Source organism: Pleurodeles waltl, chromosome 1_1, assembly GCF_031143425.1.
Source record: "Pleurodeles waltl isolate 20211129_DDA chromosome 1_1, aPleWal1.hap1.20221129, whole genome shotgun sequence".
Classification (NCBI taxonomy): Eukaryota; Metazoa; Chordata; class Amphibia; order Caudata; family Salamandridae; genus Pleurodeles; species Pleurodeles waltl.
The window spans coordinates 566,470,306-566,483,898 of record NC_090436.1 but is presented as its reverse complement, the minus strand read 5'-3'; the positions used below and the strand labels follow the sequence as shown (position 1 = coordinate 566,483,898).

The 13,593-nt window shown below is 49.9% G+C and overlaps 1 protein-coding gene across 1 annotated transcript in view; it reads right to left on the bottom strand.

Annotated features, from left to right (window-relative positions):
• PPIP5K2 (diphosphoinositol pentakisphosphate kinase 2) overlaps window positions 1–13,593 on the bottom strand; it is a 1,112,711-nt gene that overhangs the window by 1,051,703 nt on the left and 47,415 nt on the right. Inside the window, exon 3 of the mRNA XM_069226183.1 lies at window positions 1,641–1,836. Coding sequence (XP_069082284.1) covers window positions 1,641–1,836 — 196 coding nt within the window. The remainder of the gene's footprint in view (window positions 1–1,640; window positions 1,837–13,593) is intronic.

Here is a 13,593-nt window from a genome sequence, read left to right as displayed (position 1 = left end):
CTTGAATCCTATCTTGGGTACGCAGAGTGACAACAAAAGGGTAGATCTGTTTCCATGATTTCCTTGGGAATCTGAGTAGTCATGTTCAAGTTTTCAAATACCACCCAATACCTTGGTAAATGTAGGGGTTCAGATGGGGTACTGTGAGCTAACGAGGAATTGTGTGTCAACATTCTTTGATGGCATAAGCGGACTGAGTCCCTATATCCTGACGTTTATGTTGACTTGCTACAAAGAACTATTTAAATTGTAGGAACAGTACAACATGACTCCACCAATGTTCTAGGTCAGGTACTTTTTTACATGTGCCCAATGTCCCCTTTTTCACCTTTAACAGAGACGTCCTTGGTTTTAGGGATTAATCTTCATCAGCTGAATAGGAAGAACACATTTCAGTCTTTAGTTGTTCAAGCTTGAACCTGTAAAAGGATCACCCCAATATAGTATTGCCTCTCAAAATCCTATTCTTTAAAATGGCGAACGCAATTAACATTCTGGTTAATTGCACACATGCTGCTACAGCACATTAAGTGGCACATGGACTCCCTCTCACACGTGGAGATTTTACCTTCATGATAGAGACACATGAAGCATACAAACACAAAGGTTTTTATTTATGGGTTGATTTAGCTGCAGTAGAGGTAAGTACACAAACATTTTACATATGCAATGAGGCAGCAGCATATAACCAATAGAAGCCTTATCAACAATTAGAAATATCATTAAAGTATCAAGCATATCGAAATTGGTTCTAAGGCGCTCTTCCAAATGCACTGTAAATTGCAAGACTGAGTCCCCTCAGCAATGAAGGAGAGACCTGGCCAGTCCCAAATTTGACATCATTAAATGCTGGTAAACTCACTACCCTGTACACAGGTCAAATGAGAAAATATAGGCATTTAACACAGTTTATTATGCATACAATTACAACTGCTCCAGCAGGGGCTGTTCATGCTGTGCAGCCACAGTTGCCTGCAATTAGCTCCGTCACTATTTACCCAATTAAGGGTAAGGTTCCCATCAGACAGAAGGAGATTCCATTCTGGATTGCACACACACAAAAAAAAAAAAAATAATTGAAGCAGTGTTTCCCCAAACGGGACCACAAGATGAACACAGAATTCTCACAATGTGCCTATCACTTGGTATAGTATCCCTGATTGAATATTGTGCCACCTGGGGCACTGTCATATATACCACAACACACAGTACACCATCAAAAGCTGTTTTGCCTGAGGTGCTAAAACAGATTCAAAACGAATATGAGTCTGTCTCTGCCCTGGACTTGGAGGTGAAGTTAATGGGCAGCTTTGCCACAGTTTCCTCAATTAGATTACTTAATATTAAAGGGGAGTCAGCAGCACGCCAACGGCCCACGCAGGAAAGAAAAGAACCGATGTCCAAGTGCCTGGGTGGCGCCTATATAGGTGACCGCAATGTCACTTCCGGTGTCAACGACGCCGACGACACCACGCAGAACTCAATGAAGCCACCCGATGGTGCACAGGGGTAGTGCTCATGCCAACGTTTCTGGATCCAGTTTGACACCTGGGAAATTCAAAGGTAGGGAGTCTGCAGCTATAAATCTCTATTAGATATAATTGGTTAAAATATGGAGAAAATTACCAAAGAATTGTTACCTTTAGAGTGAAAAGATATCAGGCAATCACATAGTGGCCAATTTTCCACAGGTTCATTCAAGATAACGACTTCTTCAAAGATCACAACAACAATGTACTTAAATAAGGAGAGGCGTTCCAGGATTTCCTTCATAGGTTTAGATTTCGATTTCTTGGCCATGGCACAGATCCCAACCACAATCTGCCGCTCAGGTGGCTACAAAAGAAAACACAGCAGAACGAAAGTATTCAAAATAATATTTCTACCAGCTTGAGAAAAAATACAATGTGCATGCATGAGTATAATCAAAACATAATAACACCAGATGCTTTGAACACAAAACCGAGAGCTAGGATATTGTTAACTCTATCTGCAGCAGTCGCAGTAGAGTTAGAGAACAAATTCTAGGAAGTTTCATGGGTCGTCTTCAAGACTGATGGAAAACTGAATTTAGGCCCCCTGGCTATTACGAGTGTGATGCCCCTGTACAGATACCACATGGATTATTTTTTAGTCTGCCTACTTTACAGTGGCACAAGGTACACATCTCGAACCCCTGTTAAAAAGGATTTATATCATAATAAACTAGGACGAAATGACCTAAAGTTGCAGCTTGCAGGCATCATTATACTTTTTAATCTCCAGTACAGAAACTTTATTCCAAGCTCATTGCTTAGATTTCTAATACTGTGGTTTCAGTCAACACCCTTAAACATCAAAAGCATGTAAACAGTCCCACCCTGAATCCCTTTCCAACTGGTTTAAAACTCTGTTTCCGTCCCAAAGACCAGTGCTCCATTCCCACATCTAACTTCATCCCCACAAACAACTGGTACTCTTCCTACACCCTGTCCATGCCTGCCCTTCACTCTATTACAATAACAAACTATGTAAACACTCCCATTCATCTAGTATGTGTTATACCCCACCAACTGCTCTTAGCTCCAATGCTTTCCAGCTGTGTTCAGACTACACAAAAAAAGTAAATAAAATGGGGGCAAGGAGGGACATGGCAAGCTGCACAAGATGGTGGCAGCAAACTAGAGAGCTCAGCCGCTGGCTCAGGAAAACCAACCTGCAGAGTCTCCTTGAATTCCTGGTGGACCTGTGATGCCCAGGGGAATTACCCATAGCGACACAAAGGGATGATGGACGGAGTGCTGAAACTTTTCAAACACCCACCCCCAGACACAGATCTGGGTTACATCCACTGATCTTTCGCTCACCATGCCACCCCAGTTTGGACCCAGACATATGCTAATCAGTCTTAACCAAGCTCTCCATGGGAACAGTCCAGCCCGAACTGCCAGGACAGGTCCCCTGTAACTGGGTGAGTGTTTGAAAAGTGTCAGAACTCCATCCATCATCCTTTTGTGTTGTTAAAGTGGCTCTGAGTGGCCAGGGTATGCCCAGACGGGTGTCCCTTGCTCACTGTGCCACTGGATTCAAGCTAGCCTGGCTGATAAGGGGTGATACTCTGAAACCGGTCCCAGGATGCTTGTTTCTGGTCTAGGGAGGACTTGGCCTGCCAGTTCGGGCTGGACTGTTCCCATGGGGACCAGGGTCAAGACTGATTTGCATTTGGCTGGGTCCAAACTGGGGTGGCATGGGGAGCAAAAGAACGATGGATTGAACCCAGGTCTGTGACTGGAGAGGAGTCTTTGAAAAGTTTCAGCATCCGTCCATCAATCGTTTGTGATGCTGAACCTCCCATAGTGACCTGCCCCGGTGCCCGTCGATTCAGCTCCTCAATGCAAGCATCGCATGCGGGGCTGGGGAGGGCCAGAGGTGAGGCCCTCGGTGAGCTGGACAATGAGAATAGCTGCGGCAGTTGGATACTGTCCTTGGTCCCCAGTCACTGTTGGAACAGGAATCCTGTGGGCCTGCCCCTCCCCCCAATGCCATTTAGATGGCTGGGGGGCATGAGGAGCGGCCAGACTGACTACCAGGTAATAATCGGGGCCTGAGCCACATGAAGGTGAGTGACATTGACGAGGCCCCAGTGATCCTCTGACTGCCATCCTGGAGTGGGACCTACTGGGGAGACGCTTCCGGAACTGGATCACGGCCCTAAAGGCCTGCTTGATTCAACCAGGGGAGAACCGCAGAGGGGCACCATCTCACTTAATATCCCCTAGGCCTTTGGGGAGACCAGAGCATCGGCCCCAGGACATTCAGTGCATAAAGGAGGGTCCCATGTAGGCCATGGCTCTCTTAGCCGGTCCAGCCTGGCAGCCAGTCAGGGACTGGGACAACGGGCCAGAAGCCACTCCTGCCGGGCCAGCTTTGGAGGGGGGTGGCAACTGGAGGGACTCCGAGACACTTCAGGGGAACGCTGGTGAGAAGTGCCACTGCAGCTGAGGAACCGAGGACAATGTCCCAAGAATGCACAGGGACTAAACACAGGATCCGAACAGACTATAATCCTTCATCCAGTTCTGCCAGGTGGCAGCATCTGCTATCCTGGACGCTGCAATGGAGCATGAGGCTGCTCGTGCCAGCCCTGGGGTGGGGAAAGTACTTGGCAGGTCTCACAGCTGCACTCAAGGTGGATACAGGTAGGGGGGTGCATCTGCCGCTCGGACAGTGAGCCTAAACCTGCCGCTTGCTGTCCACAATGGGATGGAAGAGACTAAAAGTGCAGGAGAATCTCACCGCAAAGACTATCAACCCTACCTCCGTTGTGTCCTCTGCCGGCTCCACACCCGACAAACTCCAGCTGATACCGGCGGAAATCCGTTAGTCTGCTCTACACTGGAGCACAAAATCTATACCCTGGCCCTCGATACGGGGGTCCTCAGAGAATATCAATGTAAGCTACGGGTACGCTCCTCCAACATAATTCCGTCCTACAAGATTTCACCCCAAAGGTGTGTCACCACTCAATCCCACTCACCCACCAGACAGAACGTGTGCAGCTTCTAAACATCATGTCTAAGGTGCTGAGGGCCGGGCCGATGAGGAAAACATTTGGTTGGTGGGGCTTCCATACGTAATGGAAGGCTATAACCTAGTCTAATCTTGGTTTTGATGTGGGAGTGAGGGGATGGCGGGTTTAGGGTGGGAAGTTGGCTGGTCGACCCGGCCAGCCTATCACCAGTATATGCAGCAGAACAAGTGCACATAGTACCAGCCCGGAGCCCATCCCAACTCCGATAGTTTCCAGGATCCTCAACTACATGGTTCGAGACTATGGCCCTCATTCAGGGTTGAAGTGGCGATCATACCCCCAACAGGCTGGTGGTACAAATCGCCATATTTTGACCGGGGCAGTAGAGCCGCCGTCACACCGCCGGGACCGCTGGTTTTCCTGGCTGTTTGAATCCGCCAGGGCAGCGCTGCTTGCAGCGCGGCACTGGGGATTTTGGCTCCCCTTCCCGCCAGCCTGTCCATGGGGGTAGAGACCGCCATGGAAAGGCTGGCGGGAAGGGGAGTCGCAGGGCCCCTGGGGGGCCCTGCACTGCCCATGCACTTGGCATGGGCAGTGCAGGGGCCCCCAGGCACAGCCCCGTCGCGATTTTCACTGTCTGCCTGGCAGACAGTGAAAAGCGTGACGGGTGCTGCTGCACCCGCCGAACCGCCACATTGCCACTGGCTCCATTAGGAGCCGGCTGCAATGTTACGGCCGACATCCCCGCCGGCCCAGCGGGGATGTCCAAATGTGGCCGGCGGGTTTCCAGCCGCATGGCGGTACGACCTTGGCGGTCAGCCTCGTCCGACCGCCAAGGTTGTAATGAGAGCCTATATCTTCCACCAGGCTAGGAAGGCAGAACCCATTTCGGTAGAGTCCTTCAGAGTGATGCTCATTCCAGATTTCACCCTAGCAGTCCAAAAATAAAGAGTATCTTATCGGGAGGCCAAGAAAGTGCTGCGATAAGCTCGGTCTCCAGTACGTCTTCCTCTTTCACTCGCAGCTGCGAGTGATGACAGACAATATTCTTTGAAAATCCAGAAGAGGTGTGGGCACGGTTAGGGAATTATACCATGGTTGGAGTGGATCCTGATCCGCCAAATGAGTCAGAGGCCCCTTCGGCAGAGGACCTGCATGGGGCCACTGAACGGGAATGGCATCCATATTGGATCAGGCCTCAGAGGAGCGATGAGGGGCCCTGCAATTGGCAGACATTCTCCGATCAACCCCACCATCTCACACGAAGGTGACCCCATCGGACTCATTGTCAAACTTTGGATCACAGCCTTCGCATCCAGAGAGTCTGCGGGTTACAAGGTAAACAGCTGGCAGACTTGGCTAAGCTGTAACTGGGATCGGCCACAAGAGTCTTTACTTCAGTTTTTCTCATCCAGACAATGACTGCTCTGTACACTTTCACTATATCATGTACACTGGGTCTGCAAACATTTTGTTTTCCCTGTTACTTTTCTTCCAACTGTTACTCCCAGTAAGGGGCACCAGCAGGCCTCCCAAGGTCCCTCTGGCAATGGCCCACTGGCACCCATGTGTCTTCATTTGTGTATTCTGTGTACACGGTTGGTCGGTAGGCCTCGGTCCCGTTAGGTTTGGGGTGAACTTGATGTTATCATTTCAGTGTTAGAAACTCACAGGACTTAGCCATACTATCCATAGCCAAGGAGGTTTCAGAAGCCCTGGCACCATATCTGATGAGCGGGCATGCCTGGAAAAGATACAATTCCTCAAACACAGACTAAGACCCACAGCCTCCTGACATGGAATTTTAGGGGCACGGGCACCGCGGCCAAGAGGTACCACCTCTACTCTCAACTTAGATGCACTGGGGCAAACATAGTTTTCCTTTAGGAAAATCACTAAGAGCGGACTAAGGGCGAACAACCACATCGACGTTGGCAAGGCCAACTTCTTTACACCACATACTCCTCCTATTCCAGGGGCACAGCTATTTAGATCTGCCTGGGAGTCACCCTGCAGGTCTCCAGCTTTAGCATTGATAAGAAGGGGCAGTACGTCCTGCTCTAGGGCCTCCATGATGGCCCATCAGTGGTGCTGGGAAGCCTCTACACCCCAAACCATAATGAACCCCAGTAATTCACTTCACTCGCCCCACACCTGGTGACTTCGGTAGACTTTAGCTGGGTCCAGGGGGAAGACTTTAGTTATGTAATGAACACTACCCTCCACCAGTCTTACCCCCACTACCGGACATCCGCAGCCCTGTCTGACTGGCTGACCCCACTGGATCCTCTAAGATATCTGGCAGGAACAACTCCTGTATGACCGAGAATATTCATTTTAATCCCCACCCCACCACCTACATGTCTCCTCGGATATATAATTTGCTGCATGGACCTTGCTACACACACCGCAAATGTGACATACCTACGGAAGACTTCCTCAGACCATAATTCCCTTTAAGTTGACGTGGCCTGGAGGAAGAGTAGCTAGCCCTGTCCCCACATGGAGGCTGCAACCCTGATAGTTAGAGGACCTGACATTCAAATCCACTGTTCGCGACACCATCACCTCCTATTTCTCTCAGAGTGAGGACTCAACCTCCTACACCCTGATTGAGTGGGAGGCCTTTAAGGCAGTGCTTTGAGGGGCATGCATCACAACAGTAGTAGGCGCCCTTCAGACACTTGATTGCCAACTGGGAGATGTGAAGGCGGGCCTGGGCCTCCAAAAGCAGTAGGCGCAAGGTGGAACTGGCCAAGGAGAGGAAAGCACATGCCCTGCTGAAGCGCCTCCATGCCTAGACTGGAATAGACAAGCCTATGTGACTCATATCCACGTGGAGGCGTATCGCCCTGGCAGGCCCTTAGCCCGGTTGGTGACACCCCATCCCCCTTGGACACCACTACACAGGATATGCAACCCTACAGGCACCATGCAGGATAGCCAGGCAGGAATCAATGTGGCTTTCTGCACATACTACTGCTCCTTCTCTAGTTCAAATGCTGCAGAGGTGCCGGCAGCATATTCCTGTGATCTGGCGGACATCTTGCTGCCACAAATACCCAGAGAACTCAGAGAAACCCTTAAGGGCCCCATTACACAACATGATATCAAAGACGTGATCATAGCCCTTTCCTAGAGGTAGGTGGCCAAGCCTCAATGGCCAACCTCTCAAATTCTGTTCAACATATGTGGCCTCCCTGATGAAGAGAGGCCCATGGCATGCCAATACCAAATCAGGACCATGACCCTACATGTCCCTCTTCATATAGACCGATATCCCTCCTCTTGTCATATTATAAGATCCTCAGCAAGATATTGGCGACCCGCACCCTCCCCCTCTTACCTTACCTGGTCCATGAGGCCCACAATGGCTTTGTCCCCCGAAAATACGCTGAACATCTGACCCCTTAATGCTATGATGGAAAGCACCCCACTAAAGTATTCATATAAGGTGTGCCTGTCTCTAGATCTGGAACAGGCCTTCGATACGCTATGATGGAAATATATATTTTGGGCCCTCCAGCAGTTCGGGATCAGCCCACAGATGCTCAGATACAATACAATACAATACAAATACAAATACATTTCTAAAGAGCACGCCTATCTCTGAAAAGCTGTCCCATCGCTATCGGCATTAAGATGCACGGGCAGCAGAACAGCAACTGTATAGGAGCAACTATTGATCAAATGAATAGGTCTTTAAAAGTTTCCGGAAAACAGGTTCAAGGTGCCAAATGGAGATATGCAGGAAAGGTATTCCAAAGTTTGGTGGTCAAATAAGAAAACAAACAACGACTGCCTCTCCTTGCACTAATGATCCTCAGCACCAGAAGCAAGTTTTGTCCACTGGACCTGAGCGATCTCTCCTGCCGGTAGGGCAAAGGTCTTTTCCTCATGTAACCAGGACCATGTAAGACACACGCTCTGGAGGCAAAAGTAAGAGCTTTATATTTATTGCTAGTCAATGCATCTTGCGCAGCAACGACGTGGCCGATACATGAGCTGGAAGCTTCAAAAACAGCCTGGCTGGTGCATTCTCGATAATCTGTAACTTTGAAGCAAATAGACTGGAAGACCCAGATGAACGAGTTACTTACCTTCGGTAACGACTTTTCTGGTGGATACATTAGCTACCTGTGGATTCCTCACCTCATGAATACTCCCATGGCGCCAGCATTCGACGGAAATCTTCTTACTAGTCTCTGCACGTCGACGAGGACGTCACTGTCTCGCACGCGACGCCGTCTGACGTCATACAGGCAATAAGAGGTCCTCGACGACGTGCGGACGTCAGTACCAATCATTTTTTACGTGCATGAGAACAACCAGGCAATGCAATGAAAGAACAAAGCAACATCCATTATATTGTAAAAATACACCACATTGTATGAATAACTGTAAATCTTTTTTATGTACATATATATATATATATATATATATATATATAAAACTCTTTCTTTTAAAAATATATACACACACCAAGTATATACATAAAGATATATACACATATACCTATATATATATAAATATATTATATATATACATCTATTGCACCCTCAAAGATCAAGAGGAGCGCACTCAAGGATTACTTGGCAAGACCATAAAGGCAACGGGGAGGCGGGTGGGACCGTGAGGAATCCACAGGTAGCTAATGTATCCACCAGAAAAGTCGTTACCGACGGTAAGTAACTCGTTCTTCTGATGGATACAACTACCTGTGGATTCCTCACCTCATGAATAGAGTCCCAAAGCAGTACCACGCCCGGCGGTGGGTGCCTAAATGGTCAAACCAAGAAATCCAGCAGCACTGACCGTGCAAAATGGCCGTCCCTTCTAACCTCAGAATCTAAACAGTAATGTTTTGCAAAAGTGTGAAGGGACGACCAAGTTGCGGCCTTGCAGATGTCGACCACAGGAACACCTCTGGCTAAGGCCGAAGTGGCCGACTTAGCTCTGGTGGAATGAGCTCTAATGCCCTCAGGAGGATCCTTCTTTGCCAAAGAGTAACATATTTTAATGCAAAGAACAACCCACCTGGATAGTGTTCTCTTGTGGACTGCCTTTCCTCTCCTCTTGCCCACGTATCCAATAAACAGCTGATCCTCCAGCCTGAAATCCTTTGTTCTATCGATAAAGAAGCTCAACGCTCTCTTTGGATCCAGACGGTGCAGTCTTTCTTCCTCTTTGGAAGGATGAGGCGGAGGATAGAACGTGGACAAAGTAATTGCCTGAGCCAAATGGAAGGGTGAAACAACCTTCGGGAGGAAAGCAGCCTTGGTCCTCAACACCACCTTATCCCCATAAAAAGTTGTATAAGGGGGTTTTACTGATAAGGCCTGCAACTCACTCACTCTCCTTGCTGATGTTATAGCTATCAGGAAGACTGTTTTTAAAAACAAATACCTCAAGGGGCAAGAATGCATAGGTTCAAAAGGGGACCCCATAAGGAAAGTCAGGACTAAGGACAAATCCCATTGCGGCATAACGAATGGCTTTGGAGGATATTGATTTAGAAGACCTTTCAAGAATCTGATAACAATAGGGGATTTAAATAAAGATGGTTGGTCTGGAAGACATATGAAGGCTGACAAGGCCGATAAATAACCTTTAATGGTAGCCACTGCACAACCTTTCTGCGCCAGAGATAGAGCAGACAAAACGTCCGATAGATGAGCTTGTAAAGGATCAATCTGCCTCTCTCCACACCACGCAACAAATTTAGACCACCTATTAGCGTAGATAGATTTAGTGGAGTGTCGCCTGGCCGCTAATATAACATCCACTACCTCAGGCGGGAGAGAGAAGGAACTCAGGTTGCCCCGTTCAATCTCCAGGCATGTAGGTGCAGACTCTGGAGGTTGGGGTGTAGAACCTGCCCCTGCGACTGCGAGAGGAGGTCTGCCCTGAAAGGGAGACGGAGCGGCGGGCACGTTGAGAGTTGGAGAAGGTCGGAGTACCACACCCTCCTTGGCCAATCCGGAGCTATTACGATTACTAGAGCCCGGTCTTGGCGAATCTTCCTCAATACTCGAGGAATCAAGGGTATGGGAGGAAACGCGTAAAGCAACTGGCCGCACCAGGTCATTTGAAACGCGTCCCCCAACGCTTCCTGCATCGGATACTGAAGGCTGCAGAACAACGGACAATGCGCGTTCTCTCGAGTGGCGAACAGATCTACCCGAGGAAACCCCCACTTCTGGAAGATTAAACGGACTTGATCTGGATGGAGACGCCACTCGTGGTCTGCCGAGAAGTGGCGACTGAGACTGTCCGCACGCACGTTCAAGACTCCGGCCAGATGGTTTGCTATCAAGCAAATCCGATGGTCCTTTGCCCAGGACCATAGTCGAAGAGCTTCTCTGCAGAGAAGGTACGACCCCACTCCTCCCTGCTTGTTTATGTACCACATCGTGGTAGTATTGTCCGTTAGGACCTGTACCGACTGACCACGAAGGGAAGGGAGGAAGGCCTTGAGAGCCAGACGTACAGCCCGTAACTCTAACAGATTGATGTGAAAAATCTGTTCCTCTGGAGACCAAAGACCTTTGATCTCCAGATCCCCCAGATGAGCTCCCCACCCTAGAGTGGAAGCATCCGTTATGACTGTGGCCACTGGTGGCGACTGCTGGAACGGTTTTCCTTGTGAAAGATTGTTGCTTGCAATCCACCACTTCAAATCCACAGCAGCATCTCTGGAGATCTTGACAGTACCCTCTAGATCCCCTCTGTGTTGAGACCACTGCCTTCGGAGGCACCACTGAAGAGCCCTCATGTGCCAGCGAGCATGCGTGACCAACAGAATGCAGGAGGCAAAAAGACCGAGCAGACGAAGGACCTTGAGGACTGGAACTACCGCTCCATTTCGAAACATTGGAACCAAATCCTGAATATCTTGAATCCGCTGAGGCGGAGGAAAGGCCCGACCCAATGTCGTATCCAGTACTGCCCCTATGAACAGGAGGCGCTGAGAGGGCTCCAGGTGAGATTTGGGCTCGTTCACCGAAAAGCCCAGGTCGAACAACAACTGGGTTGTTGACTGCAGATGACGCAACACAAGCTCCGGGGACTTGGCTTTGATCAACCAATCGTCCAAGTAAGGGAATACTGCTATCCCCTTCCTTCTGAGCTCTGCCGCAACCACCGACATCACCTTCGTGAAGACTCGAGGTGCTGAAGTAAGACCAAACGGAAGGACCGCAAACTGGTAGTGTTGCGATCCCACCACAAACCGGAGATACTTCCTGTGTGACTTGAGTATCGGGATATGAAAGTAAGCATCCTGCAAGTCGACAGACACCATCCAGTCTTCCATGTTCAACGCCAAAAGCACCTGTGCTAGGGTCAGCATCTTGAACTTTTCCTGCTTGAGGAACCAATTCAAGATCCTCAGGTCCAGAATTGGTCTCAAACGACCATCCTTCTTGGGAATCAGGAAATACCTTGAGTAAACTCCTTGACCCCTTTCCTGCTCCGGGACCAACTCCACCGCGCCCTTTAAAAGGAGGACTTCTACCTCCTGTTCTAGCAACAGGAGGTGTTCTTGTGAACAATACGAAGGGCGGGGAGGGATGAGGGGCGGAAACTCCCGAAAGGGAAGGGTGTAGCCTTTTCCCACAACACTGAGAACCCAAGTGTCCGACGTAACAGTCTCCCATTTGGTGAGAAAATGCTGTAATCTTCCCCCTACAGGAGAGGAGTGAGTGGGAAATGGTGGAAGCCTAAGGCTGCTTCCCCTGCTGCACCCCGCCAGAGGATGAGGAAGAGGCAGAGTGCTGCTGAGAGGCTCCCCTGGTGCGGACCCTACCCCTCCCCCTAAAAGATCTATAGGGATGGGAAGAGGCAGGTTGCTGATATCTTCCCCGAAAGGAAGAGGAGGAAGAGCCACGCCCAAATCCACGAAACCTCCTGAAGAATCTGGAAGAGGCCGTGGAAGAAGGAGCTTGGAGTCCCAACGACTTAGCCGTGGCCCTGCTCTCCTTAAAACGTTCCAAGGCCGAATCAGCCTTAGCCCCAAACAGTTTGTCCCCATCAAACGGGAGATCCAACAATGTGGACTGTACATCTGCCGAAAAGCCCGAGTTACGTAGCCAGGCCTGTCTCCTTTCCACCACAGTTGTGCCCATTGCTCTGGCTACCGAGTCGGTGGTATCCAGTCCCGTCTGGATAATTTGGGTCGCAGCAGCCTGGGCATCAGAGACAAGATCCAAAAGACCCTGGGGAAGCTCTGTAAACGAAGAGGAGATGTCATCCATCAGAGCATGAATATACCTCCCCAGGATACAGGTCGCATTAGTGGCTTTTAACGCCAGACTGCAGGACGAAAAAATCTTCTTCGACTGCGCCTCTAGCTTTTTTGAGTCTCTGTCCCCAGGCACCGTCGGGAAAGAACCAGGCGCTGATTTGGACGAACAGGAGGCCTGCACAACCAAGCTCTCCGGCGTAGGGTGCCTAGATAGGAAACCAGGATCAGTTGGAGCCGTCCGATACCTCCTGGCCACGGCTCTGTGAACTGCTGGGGAAGATGCCGGCTTCTTCCACACCTCTAAAACCGGATCCAGCAGAGCGTCATTAAAAGGTAATAGAGGCTCCGCCGCGGCTGAGGCCGGATGCAACACCTCTGTCAAAAGGTTTTGTTTCGCCTCCACCACCGGCAAAGGCAGGTCCAAAAAACTAGCTGCCTTCCGTACCACTGTATGAAAGGAAGCAGCTTCCTCGGTATATTCCCCCGGGGACGAAAGGTCCCACTCAGGGGAAGTGTCCAGCCCACTGGCCGACTCCAGTCCACGCAGCCCATCACCCGAGTCCTCTAGCTCTCCTTCCTCTAGGGCTCGTTGGTACTCCTGCTCCTCTAGTACCCGGAGAGCACGCCTCCTTGAATGCAGTCGTTGCTCAATCCGCGGAGTCGACAACACCTCCGCCGAAGTCGGAGATCGGCGCCGATCTTCCGAAGCCACCGACGCCGCATCCGGCGCCACAGGTAACTTCCGCGCCGACTGAAGAGCAGATGAAACGGATGGACCCACCGGAGTCACAGGCCGAAATCTCGACGTCGACGGGATGGAAATCCCTGGGGCCAATCA